This window comes from Xenopus laevis, chromosome 3S, assembly GCF_017654675.1.
Source record: "Xenopus laevis strain J_2021 chromosome 3S, Xenopus_laevis_v10.1, whole genome shotgun sequence".
NCBI classification, from domain to species: Eukaryota; Metazoa; Chordata; class Amphibia; order Anura; family Pipidae; genus Xenopus; species Xenopus laevis.
In genome coordinates, this window is record NC_054376.1 from 4,663,304 (window position 1) to 4,684,598 (window position 21,295).

The following is a 21,295-nucleotide window of genomic DNA, read 5'->3' on the forward strand; positions in this document are numbered from 1 at the left end:
TATCTGCTGTGTATTCTGGGGTATTATACATGGAATTGGCACTGTATTTATCTGCTGTGTGTTCTGGGTATTATACATGGAATTGGCACTATATTTATCCTGCTGTGTGTTCTGGGGTATTATACATGGAATTGGCACTGTATTTATCTGCTGTGTGTTCTGGGGTATTATACATGGAATTGGCCCTGTATTTATCTGCTGTGTGTTCTGGGGTATTATACATGGAATTGGCCCTGTATTTATCTGCTGTGTGTTCTGGGGTATTATACATGGAATTGGCCCTGTATTTATCTGCTGTGTGTTCTGGGGTATTATACATGGAATTGGCACTATATTTATCCTGCTGTGTGTTCTGGGGTATTATACATGGAATTGGCACTGTATTTATCCTACTGTGTGTTCTGGGTATTATACATGGAATTGGCACTGTATTTATCCTGGTGTGTGTTCTGGGGTATTATACATGGAATTGGCACTGTATTTATCTGCTGTGTGTTCTGGGGTATTATACATGGAATTGGCCCTGTATTTATCTGCTGTGTGTTCTGGGGTATTATACATGGAATTGGCACTATATTTATCCTGCTGTGTGTTCTGGGGTATTATACATGGAATTGGCCCTGTATTTATCTGCTGTGTGTTCTGGGGTATTATACATGGAATTGGCCCTGTATTTATCCTGCTGTGTGTTCTGGGGTATTATACATGGAATTGGCCCTGTATTTATCTGCTGTATGTTCTGGGGTATTATACATGGAATTGGCCCTGTATTTATCCTGCTGTGTGTTCTGGGGTATTATACATGGAATTGGCCCTGTATTTATCTGCTGTGTGTTCTGGGGTATTATACATGGAATTGGCACTGTATTTATCTGCTGTGTGTTCTGGGGTATTATACATGGAATTGGCACTATATTTATCCTGCTGTGTGTTCTGGGGTATTATACATGGAATTGGCCCTGTATTTATCTGCTGTGTGTTCTGGGGTATTATACATGGAATTGGCCCTGTATTTATCCTGCTGTGTGTTCTGGGGTATTATACATGGAATTGGCCCTGTATTTATCTGCTGTATGTTCTGGGGTATTATACATGGAATTGGCCCTGTATTTATCCTGCTGTGTGTTCTGGGGTATTATACATGGAATTGGCACTGTATTTATCCTGCTGTGTGTTCTGGGGTATTATACATGGAATTGGCCCTGTATTTATCTGCTATATGTTCTGGGGTATTATACATGGAATTGGCCCTGTATTTATCCTGCTGTGTGTTCTGGGGTATTATACATGGAATTGGCACTGTATTTATCTGCTGTGTGTTCTGGGGTATTACACATGGAATTGGCCCTGTATTTATCTGCTGTGTGTTCTGGGGTATTATACATGGAATTGGCACTGTATTTATCTGCTGTGTGTTCTGGGGTATTATACATGGAATTGGCACTGAATTTATCCTACTGTGTGTTCTGGGTATTATATATGGAATTGGCACTGTATTTATCCTGCTGTGTGTTCTGGGGTATTATACATGGAATTGGCACTGTATTTATCCTGCTGTGTGTTCTGGGGTATTATACATGGAATTGGCACTGAATTTATCCTACTGTGTGTTCTGGGGTATTATACATGGAATTGACACTGTATTTATCTGCTGTGTGTTCTGGGGTATTATACATGGAATTGGCACTGTATTTATCTGCTGTGTGTTCTGGGGTATTATACATGGAATTGGTCCTGTATTTATCTGCTGTGTGTTCTGGGGTATTATACATGGAATTGGCACTGTATTTATCTGCTGTGTGTTCTGGGGTATTATACATGGAATTGGCCCTGTATTTATCCTGCTGTGTGTTCTGGGGTATTATACATGGAATTGGCACTGTATTTATCCTGCTGTGTGTTCTGGGGTATTATACATGGAATTGTCACTGTATTTATCCTGCTGTGTGTTCTGGGGTATTATACATGGAATTGGCCCTGTATTTATCTGCTGTATGTTCTGGGGTATTATACATGGAATTGGCCCTGTATTTATCCTGCTGTGTGTTCTGGGGTATTATACATGGAATTGGCACTGTATTTATCCTGCTGTGTGTTCTGGGGTATTATACATGGAATTGGCCCTGTATTTATCTGCTATATGTTCTGGGGTATTATACATGGAATTGGCACTGTATTTATCTGCTGTGTGTTCTGGGGTATTATACATGGAATTGGCACTGTATTTATCTGCTGTGTGTTCTGGGGTATTATACATGGAATTGGCCCTGTATTTATCTGCTGTGTGTTCTGGGGTATTACACATGGAATTGGCCCTGTATTTATCTGCTGTGTGTTCTGGGGTATTATACATGGAATTGGCACTGTATTTATCTGCTGTGTGTTCTGGGGTATTATACATGGAATTGGCACTGAATTTATCCTACTGTGTGTTCTGGGTATTATATATGGAATTGGCACTGTATTTATCCTGCTGTGTGTTCTGGGGTATTATACATGGAATTGGCACTGTATTTATCCTGCTGTGTGTTCTGGGGTATTATACATGGAATTGGCACTGAATTTATCCTACTGTGTGTTCTGGGGTATTATACATGGAATTGACACTGTATTTATCTGCTGTGTGTTCTGGGGTATTATACATGGAATTGGCACTGTATTTATCTGCTGTGTGTTCTGGGGTATTATACATGGAATTGGTCCTGTATTTATCTGCTGTGTGTTCTGGGGTATTATACATGGAATTGGCACTGTATTTATCTGCTGTGTGTTCTGGGGTATTATACATGGAATTGGCCCTGTATTTATCCTGCTGTGTGTTCTGGGGTATTATACATGGAATTGGCACTGTATTTATCCTGCTGTGTGTTCTGGGGTATTATACATGGAATTGGCACTGTATTTATTCTGCTGTGGGTTCTAAGTCATTATACATGGAACTCGCCCTGTATTTATCCGGCTACATGTTCTGAGTTTTTATACATGAACTTGGGTGTAACACCCAAGGGGCAATTTTACAAAGCTTACATGTTTGCACTTTGCAAATCCCCCCCACCAACCAACCACAAATTGATGCAACCAGTTCCCGCTGCTGCCCCAATGTGGCTCATAGTGGGGATCCCCTGGTATTTCTCCCAGTATTCCATTGATCCTGGGTGGTAATGACTGCACCCACCTATGCTGCCATGTGCATTTTGCAGTGGATTAAAAGAAATAGCACAACCAGACCCGTGGCTATTTTCCTCTGTTTGCGGACTAATTGCTGCGCACTTCGCTGACCTCTGCCGGTTACATTATAACCATGAGATTTAATGGCAGACCAGCCAAGGGAGCACTCACTTAACCCCTTCTCTGCCTAACTGCCATTATACATAAAGCCGAGGCTGCCATACTGCCGGCATCTGCTGCACAAACACAAAGACACATATAATATTCTTGGCTTTGCAGCAGGAGGCAGAATAACAAGTCACTACTGACTAATCAGATTAGCAGCCAGAAAGCCATACAAGTCGGGCACAGACAATACATAGAGTATTCTTTATAGCGACAGGTGGCAGGTGAGAGAGAGAGAGGATTTTGTTCTTAAAGCAGATTTCTGCCTCTCCACGGCGACTACTAGAATAAAGGAGTGAGGTTCAGGCTGCTGCTACATATCTCTCTACCCCGGGGAGGAGAAAGCAAATCAAGGCGCCCGACTTATTCACTTCTGGGAGGCTTTATTTTAATATATGCAGGGGGGGAGATGTGATGCTGCTGAGTCAGTAGGGAAACTAGCGACTAATCTGGATGTGGGACCACCAGACCCCTTGGGTTACATTATAATCCTGAATTCCATTGTTCCATTGTGCATTCAACCATAACAGAGGGTCAATGCATTTACAGCTCCGCTCATGGCTGCTCCAGATATGCAGTATGTGCATTATTTATTACTTACATGTAAAGTCTGTAGATATCTATTTATAAGTTCCTTAGCCTCACATTTGTATTCCCCAGCGGCAGCCAACGCAGACTACAACTGCTCTCATTGGCTGATTCCAGTCTGCAGATAGTAATGCACCACTGTATGGCACACAGCATGGTTGGGTTGTTTGCAGCAGGAAAAAAAGTTAGGGCCTGAGCATCTTCAGGCTGAAGTACCAGTATCAGGTCCATCTGGAATTTGCCATTCTGGTAGGCCTGGACCTCATGGGACCTGCCCACCAAGACCTGATCCCCACCTGCCCTCCCTATCCTGATTGTGGCAAAAATAATTGTAAGTTGTGCACAGGTATTGGGGGAAAGCGGGTGAGTGGGCAGGTGGTGGGGGCCCCAGAGGGGGTGAGGAGGCCCGTAGGGTAGCAGCCCCAGTAGGCCTTGCACATCCCTGTCCGACCCTGTATTCAGGTGAATGGAAGACAAGCAGGGATGGGTTCAGGGCTTCTCAGATGGCTGAAATAACGTCCTGTGTGCCTATGGCCTAAATGGTAAGTTTGCCTTAAAGGATAATTAAACTTTTAAAATTGATGAGAGTGTTATTCTCAGCACTTTTGTCTTTTACATTCATTATTTATTTTCTTTTTATTCCAAGATATTAAGGGATACATGTGCTGTTAATATGAATGAATTTTGTTCCAACAGCGCCACCTGCTGGTCAGTTTCTGACCAGTCTGACCACCAAGTAGTCAAGGAAGTTGTCAGGAGAAAGAAAGAGGCTGATGTTCTTCTGCTTAGGAAAACAATTAGAAACCTTTCTCAAATCTTCCCTAAGCAGAAGAACATCAGAGCAGCCTCTTTCTTTCTCCTGACAACTTCCTTAACTACTTGGTGGTCAGACTGATCAGAAACTGACCAGCAGGTGGCGCTGTTGGAACAAAACAGAAACCAGTGCAATTAGCATCAGAATTGAATAATCAGCAAACCTGTAGCATCAGCTTATATTACAGCCAGGGAAGCTCATTTTCTGCTGGATAATTAGTGACGAGCCCTAAGCTTAGCTTCTCAACAGCCAATCAGAGCCCACTGAGCATGTGAGTGTCACAGACACTTTCCAAGATGGTGACCCCCTGTGACAAGTTTGAAGTCCTGGATCATTGCTGCTATTGACAAGCTCAAACTTTAGCCTCGTGCAATAAGTTCACTATAGAAAATATGCCATTTTTGGCCACATTCATTTTTAGGGTTTGGTTCTCCTTTAAACCCAACTGTGAGTGGGTTAATGTGTCAGCAGAACCAACCAAGATGAACTGGGGAAGTGAGGGGATCGAGAGGTTTAATTCTATTCCTATTCGCCTGCCTGCAGAGACCAATTCCTATCTTTCTGCAACATTCAGCTCAATTATAAGGGTCCGGGAGTCTCGGCACAGAAGCGCTCACTCAATCACCGGCTCCCCCAGAACAATTATCACAGCACCAACAATGCAGCAGCAGCAGCAGCAACGACTATATGTGGCCAACGAGCGACAGGGTGCGGCAGTGGGATTATTCATGAATATTTCCCCAACCAGTTACTATTTACAGCTTTTATTCCTTTGTACCCCCTTCAATTCTGCAGTGGCTGTTATTCTCATTTCATACGCACTAGCGATGACCCAAATCTACTATTTTGGATTCAGCCAAACCCCCGAATCTAATCCTAATTTGCATATGCAAATTAGGGGTGGGAAGGGGAAAACATTTTTTACTAGAGATGCACCGAATCCACTATTTTGGATACGGCCGGACCCTCGAATTCTTCGCGAAAGATTCGGACGAATACCGAACCGAATCCGAACCCTAATTTGTATATGCAAATTAAGGGTAGGAAGGAAAAAAAACATTTTTACTTCATTGTTTTCTGACAAAAGGTCACTCAATTTCCCTCCCACCCCTAATTTGCATATGCAAATTAGGCTTCGGATTTGGTTCGGATTTAGCTGAATCCGAATCCTGCTGAAAAAGGCTAAATCCCGAACCGAATCCTGGATTCGGTGCATCCCTAATTTTTACTTTTACTTGTTTTGTGAGAAAAAGTCACGCGATTTCCCTCTCCGTCCCTAATTTGCATATACAAATTAGTATTCGGTTCGGCTGAAGGATTCGGCCGAATCTGAATCCAGCTCATAAAGGCCGAATCGAATCCTGGATTCAGTGCATCCCTAACATGCACAAAGGATGATCTGTGCCCCTGAAGATTTCCAGGGCATGCTCTGGGCTGCAGTTACTCACCTGAGCTTATACAATATAACAGTCAAAACACAAGGGTAATTAGTAATTAACTCCGATTACCATCACATGGCAGCATAGAAACCAATGTAGTCAGAATTGATTAATAACGAACCCTGTTTCCTTGGCGGATGAACCTCACCTTCTGCTTGATGATTTTCCCGACCCCTAAGCTTGGCTTCTCAGCAGATCCTACTGAGCATGTGCAGTGCCGCTGACTCACAAAAGATGCCTAACTCTATATACTGATAGAGTATATAAAACCCAGCATTCCTTTCTATGGAGGAGGGTGTATTATACATTCAATTTCCATATACAACGTACACGATAAACATTACGTCACCCCCTGCTTTTCCCTCGGCACAGTAAAGCAGGAGAATGATCAGCCATCAGCGGCCAAAGTCTTGATTCCCTCTGACGGAATCTCGGAAATAATTTCCGGAGCCGCGTTATGAAGGACGTCCGCTCGCTCTGTGAGTTAATTCTCTCCGACGGAATCAGTGACATAACGACCAAAGCAAATGGGACAGAGATTCCACCTTTTTTTTTTTTTCTTCATTGCTTGCGTATAGAATAAAGGTTTTGGTCAGCAGACTTCTCATTGGTGAATCGTTTTGCATATGTAATTAGATTGTTTTAGAATCATTTCTATAACTAACTTAAGGGAGAGACACGCTGCTATTTCAGGAGATTAGTCGCCCAGAGACAAATCAATTCTCCTTCGGGCGACTAATCTCCCCGTACTGCCTTCCCGCCGGGGGGATGGCACTCAGAACGTTTCGTTTTTCTGAAGCTGCCTCATGAGGAAACTTCAGGCGACTTCGGAAAGCCGAAATGATCCGAGTGCCAAGGATTTCGATTCTAGTCGCAGTTCAGGGAGATTAGTCGCCCGAAAAAAAAGCGATTTGTAACTGGGAGACTAATTTCCAGATATAGCAGCGTGTGTCTCTGCCCTTAAGGTCTCGGTGAGCCCCTTTGAAGCCTTTTTTGTGCATTTGTAGTTGAGCCACTTCAGCTGCGGCCCCTTTAAGAGTCTCGTAGTGAGAGCGCAGGCAGCACAGAGAAGAGTCTGTCACGTGTAGCATGAAACCTTTTCATAAGATTTCTCTGCAGAAAACGCACCTCTGAGTCAGATCGGGTTTATCTGAAGAGCCACAGAGCGGATAAAAGGCACAAGTCGGATCCTTTCCGTCACGTCAGAATATTCCCACGGGCGAAACGTCACGTGCGAGTCCATCTGAGAAGCAGCGCAACTAGATGTTACTGGGCCCCACAGCAAAGTCATTGTAGGGCCACAAACATCTCCAGAGGTTGTCCTTTTTCACCAATTAGGGATGCACTGAATCCAGGATTCAGCCTTTTTCAGCGAATCCTTCTGCCCGGCTGAACCGAATCCTAATTTTCATATGCAAATTACAGAAATCGTGTGACTTTTCATCATAAAACAAGGAAGTAAGAAATGTTTCCCCTTCCAACCACTAATTTGCATATGCAAATTAGGAATCGGAATTGGGCCAAATCTTTCGCGAAGGATTCGGGGGCCGAATCTTTCGCGAAAGATTCGGGGGCAGAATCCAAAATGATGGATTCTGTGCATCCCTAATTGAGATTGCTCATTAATTAGGGTCTCATGGGCCCCCTGCAACCGTAGGCAGGGCAGCCATCAGGGGGGGACAGGGGGGAGAGTTGTAGGGGGCCCCGAGGGTAAGGGGGGCCCCAGCCACGCCACACTTACTTGATTAGCCGGGCCCCCATCTTTCTGAGAACTGCTGACTTCGGGAAGACATGGACGTTTTACGGGGCCCTGGCCACCAATTTTCTTATAATGTGGGGGGGGGGGGGGCTGGCCACCAATTTTTTTTTCTCCTGTGGGGTCCTAGCCACCAATATTTTTAATGGGGGGGGGGGCCCTGGCCACAAATGTTTTTTTATGGGGGGCCCTGACCACCAATATCTTTTTATTTTTTATTAACATGTGGGAACCCTAGCCACCAATATTTTTTTTGTTTTTTTACTGTGTGGTGGGGAGGGCGGTGGGCGCAGCCCAGGGGGCCCAGGAAATTTTGTCATACGGGGCCCTGCGATTTCTGATGGCGGTCCTGACCGTAGGGTCTGCTTCCTCCGTAGTTACGCCCCTGGAGCAAAGCTTGCACTCACAATGGGCTCGGTCGTATCTTGGACCAGAATCCGACAAACACACAATTCTACCTAATTGCCCAACTTGAGGTGCTCAGTAGTGATGTGCGGGTCGGGCGGGTTCGGGTCGACCTTGCGCTGCTCCTCGCGGGTGCAGGTTGAGCTCTTCTCCCCACCCGCCACCTTCAAATGCCGGCTTCCGACTTCCGGTTTGATAGTCTCGCGTCTGCTCGCCCCGCCCTTTTATGATGTCATTGTGACGTCATCGGCGGGTGGTGCGGGTCTATAAAAGGACCCCGGAAGTGTGGGTGTGGGCTGGAGCAGGGCGGGTTAGTGTGGGGTGCGGGTCAGGAAAACCCTGAACCGCACATCACTAGTGCTCAGCAGAGCTGCCCCCACTCCTGGGGTGTCACGTTCAATATAAGGCCCAGCAAGGAATACCTGAGAGGAGCCCAGTGCACCCAAGAATGGTGTATTTTTTTTTAAAACTAAGATTCGGTCTCAACCAGGGTAGAAATAAAGAGCAATGGCTGGTGGGTGCCTAACAAACTGGTGCGGCAAATCTCCTCCCCTATAAAAGGAAATAAGAAATAATTGTCCAATCAGTTGAGGTCTAATTTCTTGCTACAACTTTGCCTTTGTGATTCAGCATCGACGTTTGGATCCCCCGCAGTGCGACGAGAGCAGAACGTAAGCGTCGGAATCCGATCAAACACCTCCAGTTGTTTCACAATCCTTTCCCAACAGGAGGTTCAGACGTGGGTGAATTTTATGATTGCAGTGCCCCTCCCCAAACATTAAAGGATAAATAAACCTTTAAAACAAGTGAATGTAAAATTGATGAGAGTGTTATTCTGAGTACTTTTGTCATTTACATTCATTATTTATTTTCTTTTGATTCCAAGATATTAAGGGATACATGTGCTGTTAATATGAATGAATTTTGTTCCAACAGCGCCACCTGCTGGTCAGTTTCTGACCAGTCTGACCACCAAGTAGTCAAGGAAGTTGTCAGGAGAAAGAAAGAGGCTGCTCTGATGTTCTTCTGCTTAGGAAAGATTTGAGAAAGGTTTCTAATTGTTTTCCTAAGCAGAAGAACATCAGAGCAGCCTCTTTCTTTCTCCTGACAACTTCCTTGACTACTTGGTGGTCAGACTGGTCAGAAACTGACCAGCAGGTGGCGCTGTTGGAACAAAATTCATTCATATTAACAGCACATGTATCCCTTAATATCTTGGAATAAATAGAAAATAAATATTGAATGTAAATGACAAAAGGGATTAGAATAGCTCCCTCCTCAATTTTGCATTCACTTATTTTAAAGGTTTACTTATCCTTTAAGTGGAGATAGCCTTCAGGGCCTGGGCCCGTAGATTCGGTAACTATACAATTATACATTATTTTAACCCCTTAAGTGTTGCAAATAGAAACATTTCTGGCGCTGCCACAAAGGAATCAGTACAACCAGCTACGGTGTCACTGTATCAAGAATTACTGCAGCTACCGAGCGTTTCATGGCACAGTTGCCCCAGCATTTTGTGGCACGGTGACCCCAGCATTCAAAATTTGCTGCCTCAACTTTGAAGATACCTTTTAAGGACCCGTGTGTCTTGAGAACAGCTCAGAACCTAGATGCCATGCAAATATTGACGGATACAAATGGTCCCTTGCTCAATAGAGCTTACAATCTAAAAGTTGAATTTCGTGGCACGGTGACCCCAGCATTCAAAATTTGCTGCCGCCGACTTTGTGGATTCCTTTAAATGACCCGTATCAGTTCAGAGACTAGATGTCATGCAAATACTGACTGATACACAGGGTCCCTTGCTCAATAGAGCTTACAATCTAAAAGCTGCATTTTGTGGCACTGTGACCGCAGCATTCTAAATTTGCTGCCTCAACTTTGAAGATACCTTTTAAGGACCCGTGTGTCTTGAGAACAGCTCAGAGTCTAGATGCCATGCAAATATTGATGGATACAAATGGTCCCTTGCTCAACAGAGCTTACAATCTAAAAGTTGCATTTCGTGAGACTGTGACCCCCAGCATTCAAAATTTGCTGCCGCCGACTTTGAGGATTCCTTTAAAGGACCCGTGTCTTGAGAACAGCTCAGAGTCTAGATGCCATGCAAATATCGACTGATACAAACGGTCCCTTGCTCAACAGAGCTTACAATCTAAAAGTTGTTATTGTAGAGTATTGTTTATTGAATGCTACAGACAGGTCTGCATTCAAGTCTTTATCCCGCACCGCCACAATACCCAAGCAGGCAGTAACATGTGCATCTTTCTCTCTAAATATTTATATATACCCCACTGGAATTAGTCTCCTATTTTGGGGGGGGGGGTCACCAATGTCCCTAAAGAATTCCACAGAGCATAAAACATTCTCAGACAGGGACAGAAATAAATGTGAATGGGCTTCTTTTTTGTGCAGCTGTTAGAAAATGTGTTATTTTAGAGCGACAAATGTAACTGAGGCTCATCCGACTCCATCTCGGGCTTCCGGACAGATGATCAGACGGGTGGTGTCCTATCAGGCGCAAATGTCACTGCACAGGCACAGATACTTTCTTTGTTGCACCCATTCTTTGGTGGGAGATAGAAAGGCTCCAGTGGGGGGTTTTAATTAAAGGATTGTAGAAACGAGGTGTAGCTAAGACATTATTAAACCTCTATTGGGAGGGTGTTGACGTCACAATGGTTTCACTCCCCGGATGCCCTCACCCTGCTCCACTATCGTTATCATCAAATCCCTCCCAGTATACCTGACTTTTGCGGTTTCTGGGATCACTGAGGCTCATTTATAAACACTGGGCAAATTAGCACCTGGGCAGTAACCCATAGCAACCAATCAGTGGCTAGCTTTTTCCAGCCAGCTGCAAGTTGAACAATGAAAGCAGATTGGTTGCTATGGGCTACTGCCCAGGTGCAAATTTGCCCCTTGTTTATAAATGAGACCACTATGTTCTGCCAGGTCCGGGTGCAGTGTAGGTAAAACGATGACATCACAGTTGTTGCTGTTGATTTTTTTCTACGTTAGAACATCTTCTAATATAAGATTCATATGTAAGGTGCATATTATTTAGTAATAATAATTATTAAACTTGTGATTAAATAACAGAATAACATATTTTTTGTAGGGGAGGGGTCATGTAAAAGGTGTTGATATCACAATAGTTTTCAAGTGAGATTACTATTTATAACACCCTATTGCTTCATCGACTATAGAATTTACATGTAAGGTTAATACTTTAGAATCGAACACATTAAAGAATGTTTTGCAAGGGAGTTGATGTCACAATGATTTTAGTGAGATTTTTAGATAGTTTTAAAACCCTGCCTAACGTGAACTAAGCCTCATTAGTAAAAAATTCCCGCCAGTTTGACTATCCCTATTTACGGATTATGCTACTTCTCCCTCTCCATTCTGGTATATCAGGTTGCAATGTAAGTAAAAGGTGACACCACAATTCTTGTTGAATTTAGAACTATCTTTTTTTTTCTGTTGTGCGATTGGTCCTTTCCTCAGTTATATCATGTATCCTAAGGCAGTAAAGGGTGTTTTCAAACACTGTTGGGATGGGGCAGGGTAACCTAACAGGCATTGAGGTCACAATGGTGTTCCATTCAAATTGCTAAATAGAGATCACACCCTACCCATTGAAATTAATTATCAACAAAATCCAATTTAACAGACGTTCCCCATTTATGGGATAATTGTACTCTTGTTCTCTCTCTCTCCATTCTGCCAGGTCAGTGCCATATAAACAACACATGACGCCACAATTCTTCATTTATTTAGCACTATTTCTGAGTTAGATAACGTCTTGCAATTTATTTTTAAGGTTCCTTCTCACTGGATTATTTATAGATGCTAATGTCAGCAAGAATATAAGATCCAGTCTGTTGCCGTGACAACAGTCTCACAGTGATGATGCCACAATGGGGCACATATTCACACAAAAAAACACAGATGAAACTGTGTTTGTATCTTCTCTACATTTACACTTGTTCCTGGACATATGGTCCCCTTGGGTCAGTTAACACCCATGTGTAAGAGCCATTGACGGCGCCAGTCTGGAGGCTCATGAGGGGGGGGACCCCCAACCCCAGCTGGTAAATTACAAGCTGGGCTGATAATAGTGCAATATAAATGGGGCCACCTTTCGGATGATCGATGTAATGGAGTGCAATGGGTAATGGTGCCTCCTCTGCTGAATATCTATTGCTTCCAATTCAAATCAGGTTATTAGTAAATACCGTCTGCCACCCGGAGGTATTGGGAGGGGGCAAGAGTAGAATAAAGAGGGCAAAGCTGTGAGGGGTGCAACTAGGGGCTGCCCTTCTATTCTTCCTGAATATGGAAATGAAAACATACTTTAAACAGGAGGGCGCTGTTCTACTGCAACCAATTGAAACTGACCTGCCTCCGAGCAATACAGGTGATATGCGGTACTGCAAGGGAAACGTTTTTTTTTTTTGTTTGTTTTTTTTCGAACAAAACGTGATTTAGGGTGAAATTATGAGGTTTGGAGATTCCACTCCTCTCTCTCTATTGGGCGGGGGCGAGGCACAAGAGGGGAGCCGGCCAAGCTTTTTAATTCTGTTGTTTCTGATGTCGGCGCTGGGGCGGCTGAGCGTATTACGTGTTTTTATGGAGCAGCCTCTGGCTGGAGTCCCGGCATTTCTTAATCTTTCATGAATGAGCGCAGGAAGTAAGGTCACCCCACTGTCTAATTCGAACCATCTCCTAAAAACAAGAGGCACGGCCAACCCCATCCAGCAGCAATCCCAGCATGCACCGGGTCTAAGCTGTAGGACATCATTTATGGGATTCCTTTCAACCAACGTGGGGCAGAGGGATTTTACGTTTCAATTGCCCTTTCGTTGCCTTCTTCTAACTCTTTCCAGCTTTCAAATGGGGGTCACTGACCCCATGTAAAAAAAAAATGCTCTGTAAGGCTAAAACATGTACTGTTTTTGCTCGTTTTTATTACTCGTCTTTCCATTCAGTCCCTCTCCTATTCATATTCCAATCAACAAATGGTTGCTAGGGGGATTTGTAGCCTAGCAACCAGATGGCTGAAACTGCAAACTGGAGAGCAACAGCTCAATAACTTTTATAATCACAAATCGTAAAAAATGAAAACCAATTGCAAATTGTTTCACAATATCCCTCTCTATGTCATACTAACGGTTAATTTAAAGGGGAACAGACCCTTTAACATGGAGACCTGGGGTCACTTTCCATCAGCAGGGGCCACACACACACTGAATGGATATGAGAAACACCAGAGATGTGTTGCAGCTTCCCCCGAAGAGTTAAAAATGCAAATGAGCCTAACGAGCAGAATGCTGATGATTATACTGCGCCCGTCACTCACTATTCATTACTCGTGATTTATTCACATTTATACGCAGAGTGCGTTATCTGTACGGAGCTGGGTGGTCTCCCCTCCCTGGAATCTCAGCAGCAACAACATCACAACCACAAAAATTGGTCTTCACCAGTCAGATTTTCCTTATTATCAAGGCTGCGGGGAGTTTATTTTGGCAGTTACCTAGATACCCTCTATGACATCACCCTCCCTGGCACTTTGTGATCCCTGGCGACTGGCGAGAGAATAATAATTAGTCACTATGTGTTGGTAAATACTCGTTAATGAAATGATCCCCCGGGAATTGGCTTTCACTTCACTTCATCTGAGCTGCAGAACAAGGTTACAGATATATAGAAACATTGGGGTGTCACCCTGCTATAGTTCCAGGGGTACCCAGGGTACAAATAAGCACTCACCCCAAATCTCCCCCTAACTGACCTTCAGACTGTCCCCCTTAGCCCATAACAAGGTTACAGATATATAGAAACATTGGGGTAACAGTCACCCTGCTATAGTTCCAGGGGTACCCAGGGTACAAATAAACACTCACCCAAAATCTCCCCCTAACTGACCTTCAGACTGGGCCCCCTTAGCTCATAACAAGGTTACAGATATATAGAAACATTGGGGTGTCACCCTGCTATAGTTCCAGGGGTACCCAGGGTACAAATAAACACTCACCCCAAATCTCTCCCTAACTGACCTTCAGACTGGGCCCCCTTAGCTCATAACAAGGTTACAGATATATAGAAACATTGGGGTAACAGTCACCCTGCTATATTTCCAGGGGTACCCAGGGTACAAATAAGCACTCACCCCAAATCTACAGGAGAGAATGGGGTGGGGAGGTTGGTCCCTATTCAGGGGGTGTGGGGGAAAGTGTTACTGACATCACAGATTTGGGGCAGCGCCAGGAATAAAAGGATCAGAATCAGCGCAACTCCCGGGAGGCTGTTTAGCAACTGTTTTTCATGAGTAAAATGACTCCCCGTGTTCCATATTTAGTACAAAGTCAGGAACCCAAACTGCACTCAGACCCAAGAACTCACCGTCCCATTTACTCTCACACTGAAAAGGAAAATAAACCCTCAACTCTCCCATTTATTGCACCTTAAAGAGACACAGTAACAGGGAATCGGCAGGGTGAGAAAATATATCAGCCCCTCTTTGCTTCTAACACAATAGGGTGACTAAGGGAAGAGCTGTGTCCAGCCTGAGAATAATGGGTTGCAGCCTGATGTCCTGGTGAATTCTGAGATCAAGGTGCAATTAAAGGGGAAGTAAAGGAGCTATGTGTTGCAGCCTGATGTCCTGGTGCATTCTGGGATCAAGGTGCAATTAAAGGGGAAGTAAAGGAGCTATGTGTTGCAGCCTGATGTCCTGGTGCATTCTGGGATCAAGGTGCAATTAAAGGGGAAGTAAAGGAGCTATGTGTTGCAGCCTGATGTCCTGGTGCATTCTGGGATTAAAGTGCAATTAAAGGGGAAGTAAAGGAGCCATGTGTTGCAGCCTGATGTCCTGGTGCATTCTGGGATCAAGGTGCAATTAAAGGGGAAGTAAAGGAGCCATGTGTTGCAGCCTGATCTCCTGGTGCATTCTGGGATCAAGGTGCAATTAAAGGGGAAGTAAAGGAGCCATGTGTTGCAGCCTGTACTGGTGCATTCTGGGATCAAGGTGCAATTAAAGGGGAAGTAAAGGAGCCATGTGTTGCAGCCTGATGTCCTGGTGCATTCTGGGATTAAAGTGCAATTAAAGGGGAAGTAAAGGAGCCATGTGTTGCAGCCTGATGTCCTGGTGCATTCTGGGATTAAAGTGCAATTAAAGGGGAAGTAAAGGAGCCATGTGTTGCAGCCTGATGTCCTGGTGCATCCTGGGATTAAAGTGCAATTAAAGGGGAAGTAAAGGAGCTATGTGTTGCAGCCTGATGTCCAGGGTGACTAAGGGAAGAGCTGTGTCCAGCCAGCCTGAGAATAATGGGTTGCAGCCTGATGTCCTGGTGCATTCTGGGATCAAGGTGCAATTAAAGGGGAAGTAAAGGAGCCATGTGTTGCAGCCTGATGTCCTGGTGCATTCTGGGATTAAAGTGCAATTAAAGGGGAAGTAAAGGAGCCATGTGTTGCAGCCTGATGTCCTGGTGCATTCTGGGATCAAGGTGCAATTAAAGGGGAAGTAAAGACTAAGTGCAACCATGCAAAATGCCTAGGACTGCATTTAATTTAAAGGGGAACTGACCCTCAAATCAACAGGTGGGCAATCCCTGGTGAAACGTCCTATCCCAGACTGCTGCTTCTCCTCTTCTTTAAATTAAATGCACTGGCCTTGGGTACTGTATTGAGTGCCACATGGTTTCCTTGGCTTTGCTTCAGTGAATACTGTACTGGCCAGGCACCCGGCTTTATTCATTTCAGGGGATCAATGGGAGAAAGTCAGTATTTAGTGGGCTGGTGGGGGATGATTGGGCCTGTGTGCACTTGAAATGCCAGGGTCTATTTTAATTCTCAGTCCGGATCTGGCTGGGAGTTACAGTTCAGCATGTGGAATGTCTGATGGTCTCAGGTGCAATAAAGGGGCAACAACACTGATGGTGTGAGCTCAGGGTTATAAGGGGTCAATAGTGCTGCTGGGTGTCAGTGATGAACTACAACTCCCAGAATCCTCCTGAATTAATGAGGAGGCAGATTTATAGATATAATAAATACACAATAAATAAACAATAATAATAAATAATAAATGCATGATAAATAAATAATTAATAATAAATAAATACATAATTAATGAATAAATATAAATAGATAATAAATAAATAAATACAGCCCCTGGGGCCACAGAGGAGAAGCTAAAGGGCCAGTGATTGGCTGATGGGAATCTCTATGGAATAATGGAGGGGGGTCTTATCCAGCACCTGCCCCTACAGGAGGCGACCCCCCCCGGGTATCACTGACCCCCCAGCTACATATCAGGGTTAATTCCAGGAGCCCCCCCCCATTACATTCCAGTGGATCCTTCCCCCCCCCCCCCAGTACAATGAGATCTCCCGGCACTTTTACCTTCCCCCGCAGCCCCCCGGCCGATCTCCAGTCCGATCCCCGCGATGAGGAGGAAACAGGCGAGTCCGGCCCCGCGCGGCCCCCGCTCCATGGCCCCCGATTAGCGGGAAGAGAAGAGAGAGACCCCCGGGCCCCGCTTTACACTGAGGAGCCGCCGCTTCTTCTCCTTCTTCTCCCCCCTCAGTCTCTCACTCCCCCCGGGAAACAGCGACACCTCGCGGAGAGTCCGAGAAACACAGCGGAGAGGGAGGGGCTGAGACAAAGCGGAGAAATGGGGGGGGGAGTCGCCTCCGATATTTGGGGTTCTGCCCCCCCCCCGACTGTGACCCCTGAACTTAATCACCGACTCGTCTCTATTGTCTCTGTAGCCTGACACTGAAAGGGTTAAATCTGTCTCTTCTTCTCATTATTTATCCCCCCCAACTTCTCCCAAATCCCTCAGTCTCTCCTGTTACCCCCCGTCCCCCCAAACTCCTTCTCTTCCCCCACTGCACCCCTAATCCTCGCTGTCCCCCCAAATTCCCTCAGTTCCCCCCACTGTCCCCTGTGATCCTTAAATTACCTCTTGTCCCCCCAAACTCTTTCCTCCTTATTTCTCTCCTCATCTCCCTCCCACTGTTACTTAATATTTTATATTATTACTCGGATTAGGTTTCTCTCCCCAACAGCTCGTGAATTATTCATTGACCAACCACTGAGTAATGTAAAACCGAACTCACCCACGTGTAACACCCCAATATTCTATTATAATACACAAGAGCCATGAATATCCTTATAAACAGTGAGTTCTGATGTCATTACTGTCACATGACTCACTGAACTTTGTGTATTATAATAAATAAAGTACCCCCTATTGTAAAATATAAGGATATTAGAAGTTACCTCGGACTTCCATGACCTGTATAAAAACACTCGGCCTTCGGCCTCGTACTTTTATATGGTCATGAAACTCCTCAGTAACTTATAATATCCTTATATTTTACAATAGGGGGTACTTTATTCACTATATAATATTATATTATGTCTGCTGAGCTGAGTCTTAACAGGAAACACGTGACTGGGATTTATCTGTTTTACACCAAGTGGGGCCTCAGCAACCTGCACATCAGCCTCCCTACTATACCTGCTATCCCTCACTCACACTCCCTTCCCAGATACTATTATCCACTGTTACTATAGGCACCATCTCTCCCTACTATACCTGCTATCCCACAGTCACACTCCCTTCCCAGAGACTATTATCCACTGTTACTATAGACACCATCTCTCCCTACTATACCTGCTATCCCACAGTCACACTCCCTTCCCAGAGACTATTATCCACTGTTACTATAGGCACCATCTCTCCCTACTATACCTGCTATCCCTCAGTCACACTCCCTTCCCAGAGACTATTATCCACTGTTACTATAGGCACCATCTCTCCCTACTATACCTGCTATCCCACAGTCACACTCCCTTCCCAGAGACTATTATCCACTGTTACTATAGGCACCATCTCTCCCTACTATACGTGCTATCCCACAGTCACACTCCCTTCCCAGAGACTATTATCCCACTGTTACTATAGACACCATCTCTCCCTACTATACCTGCTATCCCACAGTCACACTCCCTTCCCAGAGACTATTATCCACTGTTACTATAGACACCATCTCTCCCTACTATACCTGCTATCCCTCACTCACACTCCCTTCCCAGATACTATTATCTCACTGTTACTATAGGCACCATCTCTCCCTACTATACCTGCTATCCCACAGTCACACTCCCTTCCCAGAGACTATTATCCCACTGTTACTATAGGCACCATCTCTCCCTACTATACCTGCTATCCCACAGTCACACTCCCTTCCCAGAGACTATTATCCACTGTTACTATAGACACTACCTCTCCCTACTATACCTGCTATCCCACAGTCACACTCCCTTCCCAGAGACTATTATCCACTGTTACTATAGGCACCATCTCTCCCTACTATACCTGCTATCCCACAGTCACACTCCCTTCCCAGAGGACTATTATCCCCACTGTTACTATAGGCACCATCTCTCCCTACTATACCTGCCTATCCCACAGTCACACTCCCTTCCCAGAGACTATATCCACTGTTACTATAGACACTACCTCTCCCTACTATACCTGCTATCCACAGTCACACTCCCTTCCCAGAGACTATTATCCACTGTTACTATAGGCACCATCTCTCCCTACTATACCTGCTATCCCACAGTCACACTCCCTTCCCAGATACTATTATCTCCACTGTTACTATAGGGCACCATCTCTCCCTACTATACCTGCTATCCCACAGTCACACTCCCTTCCCAGAGACTATTATCCACTGTTACTATAGACACCATCTCTCCCTACTATACCTGCTATCCCACAGTCACACTCCCTTCCCAGAGACTATTATCCCACTGTTACTATAGGCACCATCTCTCCCTACTATACCTGCTATCCCACAGTCACACTCCCTTCCCAGAGACTATTATCCACTGTTACTATAGACACTACCTCTCCCTACTATACCTGCTATCCCACAGTCACACTCCCTTCCCAGAGACTATTATCCACTGTTACTATAGGCACCATCTCTCCCTACTATACCTGCTATCCCACAGTCACACTCACTTCCCAGAGACTATTATCCACTGTTACTATAGACACCATCTCTCCCTACTATACCTGCTATCCCACAGTCACACTCCCTTCCCAGAGACTATTATCCACTGTTACTATAGGCACCATCTCTCCCTACTATACCTGCTATCCCACAGTCACACTCCCTTCCCAGAGACTATTATCCCACTGTTACTATAGACACCATCTCTCCCTACTATACCTGCTATCCCACAGTCACACTCCCTTACTATCACTAGTCTCATTATTAATCTCTCATACTTGGCCATTGCATCCAAACAAGCTGGATTGGAGCAGCAGATAAGAGGTACTATCAGTGTTGGCATTTTATCCTGAGTCAAGGATTTCTAATCCCCAATCAAGTATAATCCCTTCAATCTCTTTCTAAATCCGCAGCCTCCGTGTCATATTTATGGTCAGTGCCGGGAGTTATGAGCAGTGTGATTTGCAATTCCCAACATGCTCCGATATATTGTTTAGAACATCCAGGGATTGGGAAGTGCAGGGCCAGTAACTCCAAACCACTCCCAGTTCCTTATACTATATTTAATTGCATTGCTATTGTCCAATCAGATTTGCTGAGACAACACAACATGCAGTGAGTTGAACCAGGAGACTTGGCAGGGGCTGCCATACTGTTCCCCATAGACACTAGAGTATAACACTAGAGCCCTACAATAAACTGCAGCGCCCAGGAGCAGCGCAATGTCAAGTCCTATGGCAGCACAAGTTCAGCACAACTGTGTGTTCCAGGCACTGACCTATTTCCTTCACTTCTGGTGCCTATAGAGCTCTGATGTGCCTTATTGTCGGCTAATTCCACAAAGCTGCAAAGCAACAGCAATTATTCCATATATTACAATAAGTCCAATCGGGGCTGGACTGGGCCTTCAGGACAAGCTGGAAAAAAACCTGGAGGGCCCTGCCGACCCAGACTCACTCCACCCTGTGACTTATGTATAAAAAAGGACACTGCTCAGTAATTACATAATTATATTCTGAGATGATAGTTGCCCTTTACTATCATTAGTAAAAATAAGGAAAAGGTTGTATGCACATTGGTGGGAGAGGGGTGGGATGTGCCACATCAGTATATGATGGTGCAATTATTATTTTTCCCATAATTCCTTTGTGTCATATCATGTTATATTCCTCACATAGTCCTTACAGTATTCCCCAACCACTCCGACTGGGAACCTATGAATCTTTTTACAAATGGCGACCTCTGGTGGGAACATTAGGGCAGTGCACCAGGTGATTTCTGTTGTTCCTCCTGTATAGTTACCAAAGCCCCACGAATGATCCAGACACTTATAAATAGATGGAGGCACCAGAGAGAACAAAAACTTTGCTTGCACCAACATTGAAATATATAGGTACTATATCTGTCTGTACAGGCTATGAGCAAACTGGACATAACTGTAGCATAGTACATATAGTAGGGAGAGATAGTGCTTATAGTAACAGTGGATAATAGTCTCTGGGAAGGGAGTGTGACTGTGGGATAGCAGGTATAGTAGGGAGAGATGGTGTCTATAGTAACAGTGGGATAATAGTCTCTGGGAAGGGAGTGTGACTGTGGGATAGCAGGTATAGTAGGGAGAGATGGTGCTATAGTAACAGTGGATAATAGTCTCTGGGAAGGGAGTGTGACTGTGGGATAGCAGGTATAGTAGGGAGAGATGGTGTATAGTAACAGTGGATAATAGTTCTCTGGGAAGGGAGTGTGACTGTGGATAGCAGGTATAGTAGGGAGAGATGGTGTCTATAGTAACAGTGGATAATAGTCTCTGGGAAGGGAGTGTGACTGTGGGATAGCAGGTATAGTAGGGAGAGATGGTGTCTATAGTAACAGTGGATAATAGTCTCTGGGAAGGGAGTGTGACTGTGGGATAGCAGGA

At 44.8% G+C, this 21,295-nt stretch overlaps 1 protein-coding gene across 3 annotated transcripts in view; it reads right to left on the reverse strand.

Annotated features, from left to right (window-relative positions):
• Positions 1-16,972, reverse strand: part of kiaa1549.S (KIAA1549 S homeolog) — a 39,543-nt gene extending 22,571 nt beyond the window's left edge. For 2 of the 3 annotated variants that reach the window (XM_041587899.1, XM_041587897.1), the window contains exon 1: positions 16,748-16,971. In XM_041587899.1, coding sequence (XP_041443833.1) covers positions 16,748-16,838 — 91 coding nt within the window. In that variant the 5' untranslated portion in view covers positions 16,839-16,971. Of the gene's footprint in view, positions 1-16,747 lie in introns of all 3 variants that reach the window. The other variant, XM_041587898.1, reaches the window with a different exon arrangement.
• Positions 16,973-21,295: the final 4,323 nt, after the last annotated feature.